This window comes from Salvelinus fontinalis, chromosome 26, assembly GCF_029448725.1.
Source record: "Salvelinus fontinalis isolate EN_2023a chromosome 26, ASM2944872v1, whole genome shotgun sequence".
Taxonomy (NCBI): Eukaryota; Metazoa; Chordata; class Actinopteri; order Salmoniformes; family Salmonidae; genus Salvelinus; species Salvelinus fontinalis.
The window spans coordinates 23253752-23278866 of record NC_074690.1 but is presented as its reverse complement, the minus strand read 5'-3'; the positions used below and the strand labels follow the sequence as shown (position 1 = coordinate 23278866).

The 25115-nt window shown below is 43.2% G+C and overlaps 1 protein-coding gene across 3 annotated transcripts in view; it reads left to right on the top strand.

Annotated features, from left to right (window-relative positions):
- Window positions 1-2966: 2966 nt before the first annotated feature.
- The window catches only part of LOC129823954 (5'-3' exoribonuclease 1-like), a 36598-nt gene continuing 14449 nt past the window's right edge, over window positions 2967-25115 (top strand). For all 3 annotated transcript variants that reach the window (XM_055883098.1, XM_055883099.1, XM_055883097.1), the window contains exons 1-28: window positions 2967-3196; window positions 5202-5434; window positions 5542-5639; window positions 5906-6015; window positions 9302-9412; window positions 10984-11069; window positions 12442-12529; window positions 12708-12876; window positions 14376-14443; window positions 14593-14730; window positions 14908-15068; window positions 16618-16707; window positions 16949-17105; window positions 17225-17344; window positions 17436-17599; window positions 17702-17819; window positions 18609-18701; window positions 18840-18943; window positions 19184-19315; window positions 19564-19726; window positions 20084-20197; window positions 20365-20463; window positions 20637-20752; window positions 21195-21341; window positions 21412-21501; window positions 21715-21844; window positions 22981-23037; window positions 23188-23320. In XM_055883098.1, the coding sequence (XP_055739073.1) occupies window positions 3122-3196; window positions 5202-5434; window positions 5542-5639; window positions 5906-6015; window positions 9302-9412; window positions 10984-11069; window positions 12442-12529; window positions 12708-12876; window positions 14376-14443; window positions 14593-14730; window positions 14908-15068; window positions 16618-16707; window positions 16949-17105; window positions 17225-17344; window positions 17436-17599; window positions 17702-17819; window positions 18609-18701; window positions 18840-18943; window positions 19184-19315; window positions 19564-19726; window positions 20084-20197; window positions 20365-20463; window positions 20637-20752; window positions 21195-21341; window positions 21412-21501; window positions 21715-21844; window positions 22981-23037; window positions 23188-23320 (3364 nt within the window). In that variant the 5' untranslated portion in view covers window positions 2967-3121. The remainder of the gene's footprint in view (window positions 3197-5201; window positions 5435-5541; window positions 5640-5905; window positions 6016-9301; window positions 9413-10983; window positions 11070-12441; window positions 12530-12707; window positions 12877-14375; window positions 14444-14592; window positions 14731-14907; window positions 15069-16617; window positions 16708-16948; window positions 17106-17224; window positions 17345-17435; window positions 17600-17701; window positions 17820-18608; window positions 18702-18839; window positions 18944-19183; window positions 19316-19563; window positions 19727-20083; window positions 20198-20364; window positions 20464-20636; window positions 20753-21194; window positions 21342-21411; window positions 21502-21714; window positions 21845-22980; window positions 23038-23187; window positions 23321-25115) is intronic.

Sequence of the window (25115 nt, the reverse complement as noted above, 5' to 3'; positions counted from 1 at the left end):
CCTGTCCAACATCACTACTTTGGACGGCTCTGACTTAGAATATGTGGACAACTACAAATACCTAGGTGTCTGGTTAGACTGTAAACTCTCCTTCCAGACCCACATCAAACATCTCCAATCCAAAGTCAAATCTAGAATTGGCTTCCTATTCCGCAACAAAGCATCCTTTACTCATGCTGCCAAACATACCCTTGTAAAACTGACCATCCTACCAATCCTCGACTTCGGTGATGTCATTTACAAAATAGCCTCCAAAACCCTACTCAATAAATTGGATGCAGTCTATCACAGTGCCATCCGTTTTGTCACCAAAGCCCCATATACTACCCACCACTGCGACCTGTACACTCTCGTTGGCTGGCCCTCGCTTCATACTCGTCGCCAAACCCATTGGTTCCAGGTCATCTACAAGACCCTGCTAGGTAAAGTCCCCCCTTATCTCAGCTCGCTGGTCACCATAGCAGCACCTACCCGTAGCACGCGCTCCAGCAGGTATATCTCTCTAGTCACCCCCAAAACCAATTCTTCCTTTGGACGCCTCTCCTTCCAGTTCTCTGCTGCCAATGACTGGAACGAACTACAAAAATCTCTGAAACTGGAAACACCTATCTCCCTCACTAGCTTTAAGCACCAGCTGTCAGAGCAGCTCATAGATTACTGCACCTGTACATAACCCATCTACAATTTAGCCCAAACAACTACCTCTTTACCTACTGTATTTATTTATTAATTTATTTTGCTCCTTTGCACCCCATTATTTCTGTCTCTACTTTGCACTTTCTTCCAATGCAAACCAACCATTCCAGTGTTTTTTTTTTTTAGTTTTTATTTTACTTGCTGTGTTGTACTCACTTCGCCTCCATGGCCTTTTTATATTTTTATTTATTTATACATATATCTGTTTGCCTTCACCTCCCTTATCTCACCTCACTTGCTCACATTGTATATAGACTTATTTTTTTATCTTTTTCACTGTATTATTGACTATATGTTTGTTTTTACTCCATGTGTAACTATGTGTTGTTGTATGTGTCGAACTGCTTTGCTTTATCTTGGCCAGGTCGCAATTGTAAATGAGAACGTGTTCTCAATTTGCCTACCTGGTTAAATAAAGGTTAAATAAATAAATAAATAAAATAAAATCACATCAGGCCACTAGAGGGCAGTTTGGTCATTAGACTGCAGGAAAGACTACCTGTTTATTACTTTTGTACTGGTTATAAAATATACAGAAGTCATCTTTCATTGCAAAAATCTAGATGCTGAATTTACCACAGTGATCTAAGGATTTTCATACGCTCCGATGAACTCAAAAGGTCAATTTGGTTAGGGTTCCAAAACAATAAAAGAAAACAACATGATTTGATAACCCACCCTTGATTATTTTCTAACCACACAATCTGAAGTACATGAAAGAGCTCAGTAGGGTAAGCCTACTTGAAATTCTGGCTGGAGCAATTTCTAGAGGCATTCTACATATCATCCCTTTAATACTTTTCCTGAAATACAATGGATTTTTTTTTAACAAAGTCAATTTTTGAAACAGTGGAAGAGATTGCCAGAGCCTTATTGTTTGCATTGTTCCTCACCATCATGTCAACAAGCTTTGTAGGTTGGCCACCTTTGCCACAGTGTAACCTCAATGGGTGAGAGAGGTGAGGGTAAATATTTTGAACAAAAATAGAAATGCAACATGTAAAGTGTTGGTCCCATGTTTCATGAGCTAAAATAAAAGATCCAAGAAATTTTCCAAAATTGGTCTGCAATTGGTCTACATCTGATGAAACTGTGGGTTTGTACAACCGAATTAGTTTCTGACAGTTTGCGCAGAAATTGTCTCAGGGAAGCTTATCTGTGTGCTCATCGTCCTCACCAGGGTCCTGACCTGACTGCATCGGGGTCGTAACTGACTTCAGTGGGCAAATGCTCACCTTCGATGGCCACTGGCACGCTGGAGAAGTGTGCTCTTCACAAATGAATCCCATTTTCAACAGATGGCAGACGGCGTGTATGGCGATGTGTGGACGAACGGTTTGCTGATGTCAACGTTGTGAACAGAGTGCCCCATGGTGGCGGTGGGGTTATGGTATGGGCAGGCATAAGCTACGGACAATGAACACAATTTCATTTTAATTGATGGCAATTTGAATGCACAGAGATACCGTGACGAGATCCTGAGGCCCATTGTCGTGCCATTCATCCACAGCCATCACCTCATGTTTCAGCATTATAATGCATGGCCCCATGTCGCAAGGATCTGTACACAATAACTGGAATCTGAAAATGGCCCAGTTCTTCCATGGCCTGCATACTCACCAGAAATGTAACCCATTGAGCACGTTTGGGATGCTCTGGATTTACATGTACGACAACGCGTTCCAGTTCCCGCTAATATCCAGCAATTTCACACAGCCATTGAGAAGGAGTGGGGAAACATTCCACAGGCCACAACAGCCTGATCAACTCTATGCGAAAGAGATGGCTCGCACTGCATGAGGGTGGTCACACCAGATGCTGAATGGTTATCTGATCCACGCCCTTACCTGTTATTTTTTTAAGGTATCTTGACAAACAGGTGTATTCCCAGTCATGTGGAATCCGTAGATTAGGGCCTAATGAATTTCAATTGACTGATTTCCTTATATGAACTGTAGCTCAGTAAAATCTTTGAAATTGTTGCATGTTGTGTTGCTCGTCATTAGCTGGTCCCGCTTCTTTGTGCTGACATGGAACCAGTAATTACTAACTGCGTGTATCGCCGGGAACAAATAAATGATTGCACAAGAATGAAAGTGCCACATTAAAAGAAAAAACAAGCCTATATTTGTTATTTATACATTTAAATTGTGTGTTTTATTAATATTTGAAACATGATATCTATTTGATCACACCGTACATTTAAAAATGTTGTGTTTGAGAGCTGGCTTTTTGGTTGTTACGTCATTGATTCCACCCGGACTGTTTTCCTGGCTGGACAGTTACAGCTAGCTAGTTAGCGTAGCTGCTACAGAAACAAAATCCCGGACCCCGTAGCAAACACAACTTCTCATGTAACTTTACACATCTCTTATACCGTTGAAATTGTATAAATTTAGCTCAAAGGGAAGAGTTAGTGGTCAAGATGGGAGTACCAAAATTCTACCGATGGATTTCAGAGCGATACCCTTGCCTGAGTGAAGTTGTCAAGGAACATCAGGTATGATATCGATATTCTACGTTGCTTATTATTAACGTTGCTGTTGCAGCTAGCTAGCAAGCGAAATATAGCAGGCCTATAACGGGTTCATATCCACGTATTGCTGTTTCCACTCTGCTGCACTCGCTACTGATATGATTATTATGGTAATACATAACCCAACATTTTATTGTAAATATAAACATAGTTATAGCTAGTTAGCCAACCAATATTTACCAACCAATTTCGTGTTTGACTCCATTTCCCTCTAGGTACTTATTTAGCCAACCAGTTTATGTTACTACTACCAGCTCCGTTTAGATTAGCATAACAATAAGTCTACAGTGTGTGAATAAGACCTATGTTAGCTAGTTATACTTTAAGTTTGTCAAGTAGCTAAATAGAACATTATTCTGAATAACACATTTCAGTCTTCGACCTGATACAACACTGTCGCTGCCAAGTTAGCCCAAATGTATCGCCATCAGTGGTGGAAAAAGTACGCATTATATTAATAGGTGCGTGATTTGGACCATATTGATGTCCTGCCTGAGCGTTCGATTATTGTAACGAGTACTTTTGGGTGTCTGGAAAATGTATGGGAGTAAAAAAAAGTATTATCTTTTGGAATGTAGTGGATTAAAAGTTGTCAGAAATATAAATAGTAAAGTACACATACCCCAAAATAGTATCTAAGTAGTACTTTAAAGTATTTGTATCAAAGTACTTTACATTACTGATTGGCAGGTATGCAATATGCATTAGGTAGTGGCATGTTGACCTCAGGCCACAGTAAGACTCTGTGACCCTCAGCCCTGAATAATGCTTTGGTTTAGCTACATGTGTGTTAACAGCATGTTAATTTTTTCTAAATAATAATGCACTTCTTCCTACTGTTTCCAGTTAATCCCACAAGATAATTTTTATCCTCAACTCATAAATACACTTCCTCCATTATTCATGGATTGACGCTACCAATCAAATTTCAAGTCAAATGCATTTATATAGCCCTTCTTACATCAATTGATATATATACGTGCTGTACAGAAACCCAGCCTAAAACCCCAAACAGCAAGCAATGCAGATGTAGAAGCACGGTGGCTAGGAAAAACTCCCTAGAAAGGCCAAAACCTAGGAAGAAACCTAGCAAGGAACCAGGCTATGAGGGATGGCCAGTCCTCTTCTGGCTGTGCCGGGTGGAGATTATAACAGAACATGGCCAAGATGTTCAAATGTTCATAAATTACCAGCATGGTCAAATAATAATAATCACAGTAGTTGTCGAGGGTGCAACAAGTCAGCACCTCAGGAGTAAATGTCAGTTGGCTTTTCATAGCCGATCATTGAGAGTATCTCTACCGCTCCTGCTGTCTCTAGAGTTGAAAACAGCAGCTCTGGGACAGGTAGCACGTCCGGTGAACAGGTCAAGGTTCAATAGCCGCAGGCAGAACAGTTGAAACTGGAGCAGCAGCACGGCCAGGTGGACTGGGGACAGCAAGGAGTCATCATGCCAGGTAGTCCTGAGGCATGGTCCTAGGGCTCAGGTCCTCCGAGAGAAAGAAAGAAAGAAAGAAAGAAAGAAAGAGAGAATTAGAGAGAGCATACATAAATTCACACAGGACACCGGATAAGACAGGATAAATACTCCAGATATAACAGACTGACCCTAGCCCCCCGACACATAAACTACTGCAGCATGGCTAAATTCCCAATCTGGCCCTCAAACCATCATGGTCACCTAATAATCCCCAGTTTACAATTGGCTCATTCATCCCCCTCCTCTCCCCTGTAACTATTCCCCAGGTCGTTGCTGCAAATGAGAACGTGTTCTCAGTCAACTTACCTGGTAAAATAACGGTAAAAAATAAAAATAAAATACTGGAGGCTGAGACAGGAGGGGTCAGGAGACACCGTGGCCCCATCCGATGATACCCCCGGACCGGGCCAAACAGGCAGGATATTATCCACTTGCTATAGGTTAATAGACATACTACTCCAACATCCCACTTTCCCCCCTCTCCTCCAGATTCCAGAGTTTGACAACCTCTACCTGGATATGAATGGCATCATCCACCAGTGCTCCCACCCAAATGACGAGGACGTCCACTTCCGTATCTCGGAGGAGAAGATCTTTGCAGACATCTTCCACTATCTGGAGGTGCTGTTCAGGATCATCAAGCCCAGGAAGGTGTTCTTCATGGCCGTGGATGGGGTGGCTCCTCGGGCCAAGATGAACCAGCAGAGAGGCAGGAGATTCAGGTAATGGTCATGATGATAACAACTTCATTCGAACTTTATGTGCTGTATCTGTGACAGAGTGGCATAGTGATGGATCACACATCTTCATTAACATGTTTCTTGCTAAGGTCGGCCAAAGAAGCAGAGGACAAGATAAAGAAGGCCCTAGAGAAAGGAGAGGTCCTACCCTCTGAGGCCCGCTTTGACTCTAACTGTATCACACCTGGTATGTATAGCCTACTACACAAACCATCCACTTCTCCACCTATCTATCTGTCAGCTCATACCCTCATCCAAATCCTAGGTTTTAGGATGTAGGTGTCATGAATGAAGGTGTTTGTATTCATTAGGGCACACCATAGCAAAATGTTTTCCAACAGAAAAGGAAATGAAGTTTTTCTTATTATTAAGTTCCGGTGGTCCCTCCCAGTTTTGGTCTGTTTTCTTCCGTTTGGTACCTAATGAATACGACCCATCAAATCTCTCCTGTAGGGACGGACTTCATGGCCAGGTTACAGGAGCAGCTCAAGTACTTTGTCAACAGTAAACTGTCCACAGACAATGCCTGGAAAGGAGTTAACGTCTACCTTTCTGGACACGAGGTGAGAGCTGGGGGCTCTGTGTGTATGTCTGTCAGTGTGTGTTTCTGTTGCACATTTCCCAGATTTCCCCACAAATGTTTCATAGTGTGCGTGTGACTTCTGTTATCCTCGGTGACTGACTGTAACTAGGGCTGTGGCGGTCATTACATTTTATCAGCTGGTTATTGTCATGCAAAAGACTGCCGGTCTCACTGTAATTTACCGTTAATTAACAAACAAATGTAGCATCTCTAGGCCTCCACACATACAAGCTGCTGATGCGTGCCTTTAAAAACATCAACATTTTAAAAAGTCTAATAAATTAATTGAATATACATCATCACAGTAAATCCATTATTTTAGGCAGGTGTAAAAAAAAAACACTATGAAATGAAGAAAATGTATTTCAGAAGAATATAATATTAGTTGGCCTGCTGTATGTTATCTGACAATGCGCCATGCCATAGATTGTAGGCTTGTTCATTTTAGCAAACAAGATATGCTTATAAGTCCCATGCCATTATATGATTTTATAGTAAGAAGATTATAAAATAGATGCTGAATAAAATAGAAAGCATATTTTTCCATTCTGGAGCTAGATTACGCATATGAAGTGGCTAATTTCAGCATAAAAGTGATCATTTGAAGCAGGTCCTACAGTGCATTTGGAAAGTATTCAGACCCCTTTCATTTTTCCACATTTTGTTATGTTACAGCCATATTCCAAAATGAATTAAATGTTTTCCCTCATCATCTGCACATAATACCCCATAATGACAAAGCGAAAACAGGTTTTTAGAAATGTTAACAAAAAAAACAAAACAGAAATACCTATGAGACTCGAAATTGAGCTCAGGTGCATCCTGTTATCATTGATCATCCTTGAGATGCCTCTACAACTTGATTAGAGTCCACCTGTGGTAAATTCAATTGATTGGACATGATTTGGAAAGGCACACACCTGTCTAGATAAGGTCCCACAGTTGACAGTGCATGTCAGAGCAAAAATCAAGCCACGAGGTTGATGGAATTGTGCATAGAGCTCCGAGACAGGATTGTGTCGAGGCACAGATCTGAGGAAGGGTACCAAAAAATGTCTGCTGTATTGAAGGTCCCAAAGAACGCAGTGGCCTCCATCATTCTTAAATAGAATAATTTTTAGAAGCACCAAGAGCTGGCCGCCCGGCCAAACTGAGCAATCGGGGGAGAAGGGCCTTGGTCAGGGAGGTAACCAAGAACTCGATGGTCACTCTGACATAGCTCCAGAGTTCCTTGGAGATGGGAGAACCTTCCTGAAGGACAACCATCTCTGCAGCACTCCACCAATCAGGACTTTATGATAGAGTGGCCAGACAGAAGCCACTCCTTACTAAAAGGCACATTACGTCACGTCTGGGGGAAACCTGGCACCATCCCTATGGTGAAGCATGGTGGTCACAGCATCATCACGTGGGGTTGTTTTTCGGCAGGAACTGGGAGACTAGTCAGGGTCGAGGGAAAGATGAACGGAGCAAAGTACAGAGAGATCCTTGATGAAAACCTGCTCCAACGCTCTCAGGACCTCAGACTGTGGCGAAGGTTCACCTTTCAGCAGGACAACGACCCTAAGCACACAGCCAAGACGACGCAGGAGTGGTTTGGGACAAGTGTCTGAATGTCCTTGAGTGGCCCAGCCAGATCCCGGACATGAACCCGATCAAACATCTCTGGAGAGACCTGAAAATAGCTGTGCAGCGACGCTCCTCATCCAACCTGACAGAGCTTGAGATGATCTGCAGAGAAGAATGGGAGAAACTCCCCAAATACAGGTGTGCCAAGCTTGTAGCGTCATACCCAAGAAGGTTTGAGGGTGTAATCGCTGCCAAAGGTGCTTCAACAAAGTACTGAGTGAAGGGTCTGAATACTTATGTAAATATGATATTTCAGTTTTTTATTTTTAATAAATTAGCAAACATTTCTAAACCCGTTTTTGCTTGATGGGGGGGGGTTATACATTTTAGAATAAGGCTGTAACTTAACAATGTGGCAAAAGTCAAGGGGTCTGAATACTTTCTGAATGCACTGTATATGCTAGCCATAGAGTTATTTGGCAACTTTAGTTGTGAATGATAAAAACCTTAGAAAAAAACAGAAGAAAATCTGTTCGGGAACGTCGATAGTGACATGTTTTCCCAACAAAACGTATTTGATTAAACTATAGACAGCCCCGCTCTCTGCGTTCTGGAGAAAGGAATGAAGGAGAGTGGGGAGGAGATTGAAACGCGGTGGTAAGATATTCTGTAGCTAAAGGTAATGTGGCAGCCTATTAATTATGAAAATATAAAATTGCCCTATTACTAGGCTATTCAAAATCAAATACAAATTCACTATAATTGTTGGTTAACTCTGAATTTGTTTAATTTAGGCTAGACCAATTATGTCCCAAAGATATGTTAAATCAGTTATTTTTTTCTGCCTTCGGTAATATGCGGGTAGGCGATGTATTGTATAGTGGCACAATCATTATTTTAATTCAGTTTTATTTCCATGGGCTCATATATAGGCCTACGCATAATTCTCTAATATGCATAAGGTGTTTTGAATGAATCATCACCTTAGAAAGCGCTGTCTATTTAGTTGTGTTTGAAACAACATCCACAACAACCATGTTTTCCTGTTGTTGAACTTCTTTCTTCAAATTGATCAATCACACTGAGGTGAGTTTTAAAAGCACGATACTGTTTGATGTGATTTTTCGAATGCATTTACATTGCTGTCAGAGTGGTTAGAGGGACAGTGGAGCCCTGACTACCAGGCTGACCTTATGATCGTTAGTGAGTTGGTACTATGTCCAGAGTGCATAGGAGGAGATTACCATGACTCAACAGTCACATTGAATTTGACTGTGGTCATGACTCATGACTACCAGTGTCGCGGTAATACGGTCACCTCAACGGCCCTAACTGTTTCCCTGTCAGACGGTAATACTGTAAGCCTGTTTCCCTGTCAGACGGTAATACTGTAAGCCTGTTTCCCTGTCAGACGGTAATACTGTAAGCCTGTTTCCCTGTCACAGTAATATTGTAAGGCTGTTTCCCTGTCAGACGGTAATACTGTAAGGCTGTTTCCCTGTCAGACGGTAATACTGTAAGCCTGTTTCCCTGTCAGACGGTAATACTGTAAGCCTGTTTCCCTGTCAGACGGTAATACTGTAAGGCTGTTTCCCTGTCAGACGGTAATACTGTAAGGCTGTTTCCCTGTCAGACGGTAATACTGTAAGCCTGTTTCCCTGTCAGACGGTAATACTGTAAGCCTGTTTCCCTGTCAGACTCCAGGAGAAGGAGAACATAAGATCATGGAGTTTATCCGCTGGGAAAACACCAAGCCAGACCACGACCCAAACACACGCCACTGTCTCTATGGCCTGGACGCTGACCTGGTGGGTGGACCGTGTGTGTGTGTGTGTGTGTGTGTGTGTGTGTGTAAGAGAGATGGCACAGATGTGTATCAGGGAGGGTGTGTGATATGTATGTCTTTGGTAATTTTAGTGTCTTTTTTTTTTTTACAGTTCTCTTCCTATTTACACAAACTCTGGTATGCTGTGATGTAAGGTCTGTTGTGTTAACTATGATATCTCTCACTCCTCTCCTACAGATGTAAGGTCTGTTGTGTTAACTATGATATCTCTCACTCCTCTCCTACAGATGTAAGGTCTGTTGTGTTAACTATGATATCTCTCCTACAGATGTAAGGTCTGTTGTGTTAACTATGATATCTCTCACTCCTCTCCTACAGATGTAAGGTCTGTTGTGTTAACTATGATATCTCTCCTACAGATGTAAGGTCTGTTGTGTTAACTATGATATCTCTCCTACAGATGTAAGGTCTGTTGTGTTAACTATGATATCTCTCCTACAGATGTAAGGTCTGTTGTGTTAACTATGATATATCTCCTACAGATGTAAGGTCTGTTGTGTTAACTATGATATCTCTCCTACAGATGTAAGGTCTGTTGTGTTAACTATGATATATCTCCTACAGATGTAAGGTCTGTTGTGTTAACTATGATATCTCTCCTACAGATGTAAGGTCTGTTGTGTTAACTATGATATCTCTCCTACAGATGTAAGGTCTGTTGTGTTAACTATGATATATCTCCTACAGATGTAAGGTCTGTTGTGTTAACTATGAAATCTCTCACTCCTCTCCTACAGATGTAAGGTCTGTTGTGTTAACTATGAAATCTCTCACTCCTCTCCTACAGATGTAAGGTCTGTTGTGTTAACTATGATATCTCTCCTACAGATGTAAGGTCTGTTGTGTTAACTATGATATCTCTCCTACAGATGTAAGGTCTGTTGTGTTAACTATGATATCTCTCCTACAGATGTAAGGTCTGTTGTGTTAACTATGATATCTCTCACTCCTCTCCTACAGATGTAAGGTCTGTTGTGTTAACTATGATATCTCTCCTACAGATGTAAGGTCTGTTGTGTTAACTATGATATCTCTCACTCCTCCTACAGATGTAAGGTCTGTTGTGTTAACTATGATATCTCTCCTACAGATGTAAGGTCTGTTGTGTTAACTATGATATCTCTCCTACAGATGTAAGGTCTGTTGTGTTAACTATGATATCTCTCCTACAGATGTAAGGTCTGTTGTGTTAACTATGATATCTCTCACTCCTCTCCTACAGATGTAAGGTCTGTTGTGTTAACTATGATATCTCTCCTACAGATGTAAGGTCTGTTGTGTTAACTATGATATCTCTCACTCCTCTCCTACAGATGTAAGGTCTGTTGTGTTATCTATGATATCTCTCCTACAGATGTAAGGTCTGTTGTGTTAACTATGATATCTCTCCTACAGATGTAAGGTCTGTTGTGTTAACTATATCTCTCACTCCTCTCCTACAGATGTAAGGTCTGTTGTGTTAACTATGATATCTCTCCTACAGATGTAAGGTCTGTTGTGTTAACTATGATATCTCTCACTCCTCTCCTACAGATGATGTTAGGTCTGACGAGCCACGAGCCACACTTCTCCCTACTCAGAGAAGAGGTCCGCTTTGGAGGGAAGAAAAACCAGAAAAGGTCTGTGGGCATGTGCAAGAGAGCGTGCTGTGTATTTGTGTGTGTGTGTGTGTACACGTTTGTGTGTGTGTGTGTGTAAGACAGAGGTATAAGGATGGGCACTTATTCGAAAATCTGAACGGACGTTAGTATTCGATTACTTGTTTGTTCATTTTTTGCAGAAATGGCAATTACAGGCACGCACATAACGGGTCTTCCTCAAGACCTGACACGGATCAATGCAAAACATTCACCAGAAAGCTATTTACTGTTGCTGTTAGCCTAAAACTACCGGGGAATAGCAGCATGTCCGCTGGGGTTGTAGCTTACCTCTGCCCTCAGAATTTGCATCATGATTATTCAAGAGAGTATAAAGGAATTTTTATTCTGCATTTTTTAAATAGAATTGACTAATCGTGAAACTGAAATGTCATGATATTATTTTAATAGTGAAATATACTGAACAAAAATATAAACGCAATATGCACCAATTTTGAGTTATAGTTCATAACAAGGCTACTAAGCAACTTTGCAGTATTTTTTGTTTATTTCTCACATTCTATATTTCTGAATTCCATTATTTTTACTTTTTAGTTGTGTGTATTGTTAGATATTACTGCACTGTTGGCGCAAGGAACATTTTGCTACACCCGCAATAACATTTACTAAACATGTGTATGCGACCAATAAAATTGGCTTTGAAATATGTATTTCACATGAATGGACGGGGTGCACCCGCTTGGTAGCCAGCCCAACCACTGGGGAGCCCAGCCAATCAGAATGAGTTTTTCCCCACAAAAGGGCTTCATTACAGACAGAAATACTCCTCAGTTTCATCAGCTGTCAGAGTGATTGGTCTCAGACGATCCCGCAGATGAAGAAGCAGGATGTGGAGGTCCTGGGCTGGCGTGGTTACACGTTGTGAGGCCGGTTGGATGTACTGCCAAATTCTTTAAAATGACATTGAAGGCAGCTTATGGTGGAGAAATTATCTGGCAACAGTTCTGGTAGACATTCCTGCTGTCGGCATGCCAATTGCACACTCCCTCAAAACTTGAGGCATCTGTGGCATTGTGTTGTGTGACAAAACTGCACATGTTACAGTGGCCTTTTATTATCCCCATCACAAGGTGAACCTGTGTAATGATCATGCTGTTTAATCAGGTGGATGGATTATCTTGGCAAAGGAGAAATGCTCACTAACAGGGATGTGAACACATATCCGTACATTTTAGAGAAATACGTTTTTGTGCTTATGGAACTTTTTCTGGGAGCTTTTATTTCAGCTCATCAAACCCGGGACCAACACTTTACATGTTGCGTTTTTATATTTTTGATCTGTATTATTTCCAATGCCCATCCCAGGTAATCAGTATGTATTCTCCTCCTGCAGAATAACTGCTCCAGAGGAGACAACCTTCCACCTACTGCACCTGTCACTATTTAGGGAGTACATAGACTACGAGTTCTCTGAAGTTAAGGTAAGACATTCATACATTAAAATCTTGCTGGAGCGTGACCAATACAGTAGATGCAAAATAAACTCCCCTAGAAGTAATCAATACACACTATCAGTTCTCTATGAATGGTTTGAATAACAATAAGATCTTATGATGGGTTGTTTCTCAATAAGATCTCTTTCGATTGGTTGTTTGACAGAATAAGATCTCATTTGAGTACGACCTGGAGCGAATCATAGATGACTGGATCCTGATGGGCTTTCTTGTTGGAAATGACTTCATCCCTCATCTTCCTCATCTTCACATAAACCACGACGCCCTGCCTCTTCTCTACCGCACCTACATCAGTGTGCTGCCAACACTAGGAGGTGAGAACACACGGACAAGCTCATAAATTAGGGCTGACCCCATTTAGTCGACTGGTTTATTGTTTGGTCAATAGGCTGTTGGTTGACCAAGATCTTTTTTGTCGAGCAGTCGCAAATATATATATTTTTTATGGCACACAAGACACCTGTCTGATTCGCGCCTGTCTCAGTGGACTAATCCATTGCGGAGGCCGTGTGGATGCCGCAGTCTAAGAAGAAAAGGAGTGTAACCAAGATGCACAACGGACATCTCTCTCCAGAATGAGCTCTCTCCCGCCAATTCCGGCACATTCATTGTTTCATAACTTCATTGTGTGAATAGTTTGCCCTTTGATTGTTAGTCTGTCAATTCCACATGACTTTATCTAGAGTAGTACATTTCCTGCTAATTCCCATGATTTCTAATCTAGAATGTTTGTTTGGTTACGGTGATTTCTGTTAATGCACTCAATATATTATTACAGTCTTTTACCGTTGTCATTGTTGGAGTGGACACATTGTTGGAGTGGACACATTGTTTGCAAAGCACACAACCTTTGTTACACTTTAGAGAAACACATTTGGTTTATTTTGAGTTCTCATTTTGAGTAAGGACGCGCACCTGATTACCCATAGAAGTAGGCCTAGGCTACCTGGCTTGCGAACAAATGTAGGCTTATAAATGTGCCCATTTGGGGATCTGACAGTATTTCTGATTCTCTTTAACCACCACCACTTATGAGCTGTGGAGCTTCTCAAAGTACATTTTTCTTCACCTCAAACAGCAAGGAAACAAAGTCTGTTTTTACATCCATTGAGAATGACAATAGTTTCAGTATGTATTTGAAAAGTCTTTCCAGCTCTCTCCCTTTAGATAACTACTCTGCGTGAAAGGGAAAAATGTCAACCATTGGAAGCGTCATAAAATAGGCCACAGGGAGCGGGGAGGAGGATGGTCAAGTACAGATGATAAACCTTGTAAAAAAAATTGATCTGGTGCTCCCTCTTGAGGCTTTTGTGTCTTATTTCATCAAACAGTTCACTTAATGCAGGGGTGTCAAACTCATTCCATGGAGGGCCTAGTCTATAGCTTTTTCCTTTCAATGAAGACCTAGACAACCATGTGAGAGGAGTTCCTTACTAATCCGGGACCTTAATTCATCAATCAAGTACAAGGGAGGAGCAAAAACCCTCAGACACTTGGCCCTCCGTGGAAAGAGTGGCTTAAAGTGTCAGACATGTTCAGTACATATAGTTGACTTTATTACAACACATAGGGTGTGTCTATGTATGGAAAAATAGACCTTTTTAAAATTTAGGCGAATCAATTGGTTGAAAGAAGACTATTTTCGGTCAATCAAGATTTTTTGGGAGTCTGGGATAGCCCTCACACAAATATATATACACACACACACACACATAAAATACACACCCGATACTGAGTTATACTGTGTATAACATTTTACTGAAAGTATAGTGAGTAATAAGCAATAAACTTCGTTGTCTTTTCTCATCATCAGGATACCTGAATGAGAATGGTCACCTGAACCTGGGTAACTTTGAGAAGTACCTGGAGAAACTGTCAGAGGTAAGAGAGACCAGAAAACATCCACTATCGGTGGAATTATTTCATTACCATGCATTTCTGATTGTCAGTCTCACACTCTTTCTCACATCTGTTTCGCAATCTCTCTCGACCCTTTCTCTCTTCGGCTTCTCTCTCTTCTTCTCCCCCAGTTTGACAGGGAGCACTTCAATGAGGTGTTTGTGGATCTGAAGTGGTTTGAGAGTAAGGTGGGGAACAAGTACTTGAACGAGGCAGCAGGGCTGGCAGCAGAGGAGGCTCACTGCAAGGATTCCAGGAAGAAAGACCTGGTGAGACATGACCACACACACACACAGATTTGACAAATACAGATGCATGTATGAAGAGCTTGCTGACCTGTGTGTGTGTGTGTGTGTGTGTGTGTGTGTGTGTGTGTGTGTGTGTGTGTGTGTGTGTGTGTGTGTGTGTGTGTGTGTGTGTGTGTGTGTGTGTGTGTGTGTGTGCAGAAAGACTCTCTGTGTCTGGCTGCACTGGATGAGGTCAAGGACAGAGGCCCCAGCAGAGGTTTTGAGGAGGAAGGGGAGGAAGAAGACATGTTTGAAGCAGAGTTCCGACAGTACAAACGCACCTACTACATGACCAAGATGGGAGTGGAGGTGGTCTCAGAGTGAGTTGTATACCAAACATTCTCAAAATATTTTCCTGCAACCTCTAACGGTTTTGAAATGCTCTTACAAAGGTTTCTGGCCCCCAAGCTGGGCTGAACTTGAATGTTTTTTTTCTAGTTGATAAGCAAAGACGATGGCATTGTAGAGCTGTGACTAGGGCTGTTACGGTGACTGTATTACCGCCACACCGGCAGACACCAGTAATGATCGCAGTCAGATTCCACGTAACTAGGCTTCTCCAAGACTGCCCCTGATGCCGCTGGTGGTAATTAGCAAAGATTATCAGTAGCCTACCAAACTTTCTAACGGCCAGCTGCTAATGGCCGGTACTCGGCGCTCCCTTTAATCACTCTGACATAAATACAATTGAAAATCGAATCAAAAAGGTAATAAGAGGCCTGGCATAGGTCACCTGTTGGGCAGTGAGTGCCAGCTCCTCATACCTGGTTGATGCATGGAATGAAATAAGTGTTCCTGGTCCTTTACATTTCTATAGGCTATGCTATTACGTGAGAAAAAGAGGAGGATCCTTTTCAGCTTTCTAAAGGCTAGGACTACTATATTTATCTCCTATATTAAGCTCATTGCTAATAAGCTGTATAAAGAATATATACTAAATTGATATATTCTTTCTTCAGCTTAAAGAGCGTACACCTAATATGTTCCCCCTGTTGATGATGCTTATTATGCAGTAAGGTTGAACCAAAAGATTACATGTAACAAATATGAAATGAAATACAAAACAATTAAATATGTGAAATTGAATTAAACAATAATGTATGTTGATGCTAATATTATGTACAATATTCAATTGTTTTTATATAACAATAGCCTAATATATTTAAAATGACAAACTATTGTTTTTTCTAACAGTTTCACTAATTCATCCTAATTAATTTAATCATTATGACACACTATTGTCATTGGTTGCACTAGTTGCACTGTTTGTCTACATAACCTGGTTCAAGTATTCATGACATCACCCTGAAGAAGGCACAGTGATGCCCAAACGTTGGTAAATAGCCAATACATTCTGGGACTTTATATATGGAGTGTGCCGCTCTTTGTTTTTTGTAGTTTTTCTGCTCTTAGTCAGCACCTTCACACAAACACACTTTGATGTTTTTTATTCTTTAGACCTGCCTAAAATACATCATGGATTTAGTGTGGTGGTGTAGGCTATATTAAATGGATTTAGTGTGGTGGTGTAGGCTATATTAAATGGATTTAGTGTGGTGGTGTAGGCTATATTAAATGGATTTAGTGTGATGGTGTAGGCTATATTAAATGGATTTAGTGTGATGGTGTAGGCTATATTAAATGGATGTATTCGACTTTTTAAAATGAAGATGTTCCAAAGGTCCACATCAGTGGCTTGTAGGCTGTGTGTGGAAGCCAGAGATGCTCAACAAACATATTTGTTAATTAACGGTCAGTTACCGTGAGACCGGCGGTTATTTGCATGACAATCATTGGCTGACACAATTTCAAGACCGCCCTAGCCGTGACAATCTTTTAAACATTATTTTTTTAAATGATTGTTTTCAGTGAGTTTCTAGCCAACCAGGCGTTGTGCTATGTGGAGGGAATCCAGTGGATCCTACATTACTACTACCATGGAGTCCAATCCTGGAGCTGGTAGGTTCCTCTCCCCTCTCTCCCGTCTCCCCTCTCTCTCCTCTCTCCCGTCTCTCCTCTCTCCCGTCTCCCCCATTTCCCCTCTCTCCTCTCTCCTGTCTCCCCTCTCTCCTCTCTCTCCCGTTTCCCCTCTCTCCTCTCTCTCCCGTCTCCCCTCTCTCCCGTCTCTCCTGTCTCCTCTCGTGCGCTCTCCTGTCGATCTCTGTCTCTGCGTGTGTACTAATACCTCCCTCTGTTCTAGGTATTACCCGCACCACTATGCCCCCTTCCTGTCAGATGTGCGGAACATAGCCCATCTGAAGTTGAACTTTGACATGGGCAAGCCCTTCATGCCCTTCCAGCAGCTGCTGGGAGTCCTACCTTCTGCCAGCAAAGACCTGCTGCCCCAGAGCTATAGGGTAACAGACAGACAGACACGCACGCACACATAGCAGCATTGTGGGGACCTATGACACACACACTTTCCCATAACACACACACACACAGTTCTGATACCTGTGTTTTGTTCTTTGTGCAGCACCTGATGACATCAGAGAATTCTAGCATCATTGAGTATTACCCTCTAGACTTCAAGACAGACCTTAATGGGAAACAACAGGAGTGGGAGGCTGTGGTGCTCATCCCCTTCATCGACGAGGTACGTAGACACACACACATAAATATAAGTAAATGACATACTTCATACATGTCTTTGTCTTATTTTGCTTATTTGTGCGTTTCCTTTCCAGAGATGTTTGCTTGCTGCGATGGAGCCTTATAACGATCACATGACCAAGGCTGAGAAGGCCCGTAACTGCCACACACAGTGTGCTGTGTACAGCTACGACGCTGAGCTAGACTACCCCTCCACCCTGCCTGACCTGTTCCCCAACATCATGCACTGCCATGTCAGGTGAGACACGCGCACACACACACACACACTGAACACACTCACAGTTATACACACGCACCTTCCATGAGGCTAACATACATTCATGTGTTTGGTGGTTTCCAGAGTGACACCGGTTCCCATGGACGCTTGGCACGTGTCGTTGAGCCATGTGGGGCGCAGCATCAACAGCAGCCAGTTCTACTTCTGTGGCTTCCCCACCTTAAAGCACATCAGACACAAGGTACCACAGACAGACTACAATTCGCTACAGTAATAGCTAGGCTAGTTTGATGATAATTTCTGTGACAAATTGCAAAGTGTGTGGTGTTTCATGAAACTCGTTCTCTACAATACCTTGCTCCAACAAGTGACTTCTTTGTTTGAAAGTTTCATCATGTCACTGTAAAGAGGCGCCGTTTCCGTCAGCTGTTGTACCTGAACCTGGCATTAGCTTCACATTCCAGCTCAGGCTTCATCCATGTTATGAAGATGGATATTGATTGTGCACCTGCCGCTTACTCGAAGCCGGGCTTGTAACTGCGTTCATGTCGGAGTGGTCGAACAGCGAGCTCTTCATTGAGACAATCTATCCCTGGGCCAGTCACTGCCACATCAAAATGAAACAAAGTTATCCTGCATCTTCAGCGGGCTATGTTGGGAAATGGGTTGTTGGAGGTGCTGTCTTTCTTACACATATCGTTTGTCATCTTTGGTGTGCCTATCAATGCACAAGCCCTTCCCCCCCGCCCACTCCAATCGTTAAAATAATTGTATTAAGTCATACAGAAGTTTTACTGCTCTTGGAAGTTTCAAATGCATCCTGTCGTTACTAAATGTGTAGAGTGAAAGGGGTAGTGTCAACAGTTATCCTGGGTTGAACTCAGTTGACCAAAGTTAGCTCACTAACTGTTTTATCACGGCTGCCATTTACACCCCAATATTGACAATGATAGTTTTTTTCCAATCTTAGAGTCTGAATACTTTGTATGTTTCATCTGTAGACGTGAATGTGTGTGTCTTCTGTCTATAGTTCTATAAGAAGAAACATGGAGTGGTGGTGTTCCAGCAGAGCAGCCGAGGAGAGAACATGATGCTGGAGATCATACCTAGCAAAGAGGAACCCGTGAGTGAAGACAGTCTTGTTTCTATGAAAAGTCAAAGACTGTTAGATATACAGTATGTGTCTGGGGCAGAAGTAGTAGATATTGTTTTCACCCCCTCCTCCTTCTCTCTATCCCTCTTTCTCACCCCCCCATTTCAGGTGTGTGACAATGTGGCCTCTCAGGTCCTGGGTCGGTCTGTGTTTGTCAACTGGCCCCACCTAGAGGAGGCCAGGGTGGTAGCAGTGTCTGACGGGGAGAGCAAGTAAGAGCCACGCTCAGTTCTCGTCATGTCTAATGAGGGCTGAACTACAGTACTAAACCTGAACTGTCCCTCAAAACCAAACACCTCTGGCTCTGCCCTTTATTCAGTTCTCATTAGACTATAACTTTGAAGTACACCGAGTTGTCAATATTCATCAATATCTGTCTCCTTCCACTTCCAACCCTCCTTTCCCCTACATTTTCTCTCCTCTTTCCCTCCATCACTCACCGTCCCTCTCAGGTTCTTCCTGGAGGAGCCGGCAGGGATGCAGAAGCTGTACGACAGGGACTCTCCTCCCCCCACTAAGGTCACCTACCTCAGTGACAAGGAACAGAAGGACTGGGTTAAGGATGTACAGGGCATCACTGAGCAGTAAGCATCTATTTGCCATCAAAGTGGAATAGTTTTTCAGTGAGGTCTTTTTGATTTCTGCACCCTCTCTGGTAGAAGTGCCATCCTATGAGTCTATTACATGTTTTTATCTTGACCTTTATTTCACCAAGAAGTCCCATTTTGGTCAGAAGACCTCTTCCTCTAGGGAGACCTGTGTTTTGCCTGACCACTCTCCCTACCATAATAGCTCTGTTTCTCTCTCTCTCCTCCCACCTGTCTCCCCTCAGTTTCGGTAAGCGTAAGGGCATCACGGTGAATGAGACGGCGGTGGTTTTGTATACCCAGCTGCTGACGGGCAGGAAGTATGTACCTGGGCAGAGCGGACAGGTGCACCTGGAGAAACAGTGGGCCAAGCAGATACTGCCATTCCCCTACCAGACCATCGTCAAGGTAAGCACAGGCGCGTACACACACAGGAAGACCTACTACACACACACGCACACGCACATTCTAGAGCTGGGCGTTATAGACGAAAATCCATACTGTGATAAATTGCCTGAATTGGTGCAATAAGGATAAATAAAACAATAACTTTAAACATTGTTGGAATTATCCTTTAAATACTACTACTACTAGTTTGATTGTTGTAGCCATCAATTGTCCCATAAAAATCACCCTTATTAGCTAATTTATTTCATTTCAAACTTTTCTCTGGTGTAGGCTGCTTATCGTAATGAACAATATCAGGAAAATGCCTACGATAAGTATGGTCGGTGTCTCACACACACACAACTCTCTCTCCCTCAGGACATCAAAGCCTTTGACTCGTCGTCCACTCGCTTCAAGACCCTGGAGGAGCTGTATCCCCCGACGACCACGGTTTTCATGGTGGGGAACCCCTACTACGGTGCCATGGGAGAGGTCGGTACAACTTTCTGTTTCCTGTCTCTACTTTTATGCCAGTTGTTGTTGTTTTCCATGACCCTTTCCTCCTCTTAAAAACAACAGTCCTGACGAAGCTAAATGTGTGGAGTCATGAAATGAGGATCTGTGAGAAGCCTTTCATGCTTTTCCCTTTGGTCACACAGGTGCAGGAGTCCAGTGATGTCATCAAAGAGGGACGGGTGCGGGTAGTGTTCACGGTGCCCTGTGAACCACCTATGGAATCCTTAATACAGAACCAGCATGTAAGTCATTCTCAAAATAACACCTCTCTCACACTCCTCCCCTGCCCACCACATTACTAAACATGCACCCTTTCCAAGCTCACCCTCCTCTCTCTGTCTCTTGCTCTCTCTCTCTGTCTGTCTCTCTGTCTCTCTCTCTCTGTCTCTCTCTCTCTCTCTGTGTGTGTGTGTAGAAATACTGTGTGAAGTACAGTCCTGGCTACGTTCTGGCCTCACGCCTCGGCATCACCGGCTACCTCGTCTCCAGATTCTCTGGCAGCATCTTCGTCGGCAGAGGATCCAAGAAAAAGTGAGAGAACAAATTTCAAATGACAGCCTATTCTTTATTTGATTCACTACTGTTGATCATATAGGTTGGTTTGTATGTGTCTAATAAACCGTGTCTCTCTCCCTCCGTTTCTTCTGTCCTCCCTCCATTTCTTCTGTCCTCCCTCCGTTTCTTCTGTCCTCCCTCCGTTTCCTCTGTCCTCCCTCCGTTTCTTCTGTCCTCCCTCCGTTTCTTCTGTCCTCCCTCCGTTTCGTCTGTTCTCCCTCCGTTTCTTCTGTTCTCCCTCCGTGTCTTCTGTTCTCCCTCCGTGTCTTCTGTTCTCCCTCCGTGTCTTCTGTCCTCCCTCCGTTTCTTCTGTTCTCCCTCTGTTTCTTTCTTCTGTTCTCCCTCCGTGTCTTCTGTTCTCCCTCCGTGTCTTCTGTTCTCCCTCTGTTTCTTTCTTCTGTTCTCCCTCCCTCCACAGTCCCCATGGGGAGCAGAAGGCTAACGTGGGTCTGAACCTGAAGTTCAATAAGAAGAATGAGGAGGTACCAGGTTACACCAAGAGAACCGAGAAGGAGTGGCTCTATTCTGTCGCTGTGGAGGATCTGATGGCTGAGTACTTGGATAGGTGTGTGTGAAACAGCATTGTGCGTGTTATTATTAGTGCGTGTGTAACCTGCCTTGGGTGTGTCCTGTAGGTTCTCTGAGGTGTTTGACCTGGTGTCCAGGAACAGTCACGACGATGTCTTCTACGAGGACGACATCTGGCCCGGAGTGGACCAAAACGGGTATACATATTCATGCATTTAACATTCATAATTTCCACTGTCATACAGTCATAACCGGTAAACCTGCAACACTTACACACTTTACACTTGCATTCAGATGTTCTTAAACACTAGAAAACACTAGGAGTAAGTTGGTGTGTAACGATGAAGTAGATCATAACAGTTATAGTAATAATGAGGGTAGTGGTGGTGATGGGGATGATTTTCCGGCAGGGCGGAGAGGGTGAAGGAGATCACTTCCTGGTTGAAGACCCACCCAGTCGCCGACATCGCCCGGGCATCATGTGACCTGCAGATCCTGGACACGGCCATCGTGGAGCAGATCGAGGAAGTGGTGGCTAAGGTAACTAGGGGCTGTCAATCATTAATCGGTCTTCCCTCGGCTCTGTCATCAATATTCTCTGTCAATCATTTATCAAGCTTCCTTCACTCATGCTGCCAAACATACCCTAGTAAAACTGACTATCCTACCGATCCTTGACTTTTGCGATGTCATTTACAAAATAGCCTCCAACACTCTACTCAGCAAATTGGATGCAGTCTATCACAGTGCCATCCGTTTTGTCACCAAGGCCCCATATAACACCCACCACTGCGACCTGTATGCTCTCGTTGGCTGGCCCTCGCTTCATATTCGTCGCCAAACCCACTGGGTCCAGGACATCTATAAGTCTTTGCTTGGTAAAGCCCCGTCTTATCTCAGCTCACTGGTCACCATAGCAGCACCCACCCGTAGCATGCGCTCCAGCAGGTATATCTCTCTAGTCACCCCCAAAGCCAATTCCTCATTTGGCCGCCTTTCCTTCCAGTTTTCTGCTGCCAATGACTGGAATGAATTGCAAAAGTCCTGAAGCTGGAGACTCTTATCTCCCTCACTAACTTTAAGCATCAGCTGTCAGAGCAGCTCACAGGTCACTGCACCTGTACATAGTCCATCTTTAGCCCATCCAACTACCTCATCCCCATACTGTTATTTTTTTTTTTGCTCCTTTGCAGCTCAGTATCTCTACTTGCACATTCATCTTCTGCACATCTATCACTCCAGTGTTAATTGCTAAATTGTACTTATTTCGCCACTATGGCCTATTTATTGTCTTACCTCCCCAATCTTACTACATTTGCACACTGTATATATATATTTTTCTATCGTGTTATTGACTGTACGTTTGTTTATATGTAACTCTGTGTTGTTGTTTGTGTCGCACTGCTTTGCTTTATCTTGGCCAGGTCACAGTTGTAAATGAGAACTTGTTCTCAACTGGCCTACCTGGTTAAATAAAGGTGAAATAAGAAAAGAATCATCTGTCTACTCTTACTCTGTGTTTCTATGTTTCCATCACCTCTACCCTTGTTTTTCTGTCAGGGAATAAGGTAGATGGACACACACTACTCAGCAAGCCCTTCCTTCACTGTCAATGATTCATTGACTTTCTTTTGTTAGTGTTTCTGTAGTCCCTCTTACCTCCCTCTGTTTCTCAGGTCAAGAAGAGCAGCAAGAAAGTGCGTGTGACCGTGAAGCCACATTTACTCTTCAGGGTGAGAATGTCTTTTACCTGTGTGTGGAGAGGAAAATGTAGGACTTTGTCTGTGTCATATAGTGGGTGACAAGGACATTAAAACCTCCATATTGGTCCAACACACACACCTTCTCTAAATCCTGTAGTTTGTGTGTCTCTCTCTCTCCAGCCCTTAGAGCAGCAGCACGGTGTGGTCCCTGACCCGGATGCAGAGTACCACCTGTTTGACCGGGTGGTCAATGTCAGAGAGAGCTTCTCAGTCCCCCTCGGCCTCAGAGGAACCATCATCGGCATCAAGGGAGGTGAGTGGTCACACACCCACTGTCTGTTACGTCTCTCTCACTCTCATATACAACACACTCACTGTCTGTTACGTCTCTCTCACTCTCATATACAACACACCCACTGTCTGTTACGTCTCTCTCTCTCTCATGTACAACACACCCACTGTCTGTTACGTCTCTCTCTCACTCTCATATACAACACACCCACTGTCTGTTACGTCTCTCTCACTCTCATATACAACACACCCACTGTCTGTTACGTCTCTCTCTCACTCTCATATACAACACACCCACTGTCTGTTACGTCTCTCTCTCACTCTCATATACAACACACCCACTGTCTGTTACGTCTCTCTCTCACTCTCATATACATCACACCCACTGTCTGTTACGTCTCTCTCTCACTCTCATATACAACACGCCCACTGTCTGTTACGTCTCTCTCTCTCTCATGTACAACACACCCACTGTCTGTTACGTCTGTCTCACTCTCATATACAACACACCCACTGTCTGTTACGTCTGTCTCGCTCTCATATACAACACACCCACTGTCTGTTACGTCTCTCACTCTCATATACAACACACCCACTGTCTGTTACGTCTCTCTCTCTCTCTCACTCTCATATACAACACACTCACTGTCTGTTACGTCTCTCTCTCATGTACAACACACCCACTGTCTGTTACGTCTGTCTCACTCTCATGTACAACACACCCACTGTCTGTTACGTCTGTCTCACTCTCATATACAACACACCCACTGTCTGTTACGTCTCTCACTCTCATATACAACACACCCACTGTCTGTTACGTCTCTCTCTCTCTCTCATGTACAACACACCCACTGTCTGTTACGTCTGTCTCACTCTCATATACAACACACCCACTGTCTGTTACGTCTGTCTCACTCTCATATACAACACACCCACTGTCTGTTACGTCTCTCTCACTCTCATATACAACACACCCACTGTCTGTTACGTCTGTCTCACTCTCATATACAACACACCCACTGTCTGTTACGTCTGTCTCACTCTCATGTACAACACACCCACTGTCTGTTACGTCTGTCTCACTCTCATATACAACACACACACTGTCTGTTACGTCTCTCTCACTCACTGTCTGTTACGTCTCTCTCTCACTCTCATACAACACACCCACTGTCTGTTACGTCTCTCTCTCTCTCATGTACAACACACCCACTGTCTGTTACGTCTGTTTCACTCTCATACAACACACCCACTGTCTGTTACGTCTCTCTCTCACTCTCATATACAACACACCCACTGTCTGTTACGTCTGTCTCACTCTCATATACAACACACCCACTGTCTGTTACGTCTGTCTCACTCTCATGTACAACACACCCACTGTCTGTTACGTCTGTCTCACTCTCATGTACAACACACCCACTGTCTGTTACGTCTGTCTCACTCTCATATACAACACACCCACTGTCTGTTACGTCTGTCTCACTCTCATGTACAACACACCCACTGTCTGTTACGTCTCTCTCTCTCTCTCATGTACAACACACCCACTGTCTGTTACGTCTGTCTCACTCTCATGTACAACACACCCACTGTCTGTTACGTCTGTCTCACTCTCATATACAACACACCCACTGTCTGTTACGTCTCTCTCTCTCTCTCATGTACAACACACCCACTGTCTGTTACGTCTCTCTCGATCTCATATACAACACACCCACTGTCTGTTACGTCTGTTTCACTCTCATATACAACACACCCACTGTCTGTTACGTCTCTTTCTCTCTCTCATGTACAACACACCCACTGTCTGTTAC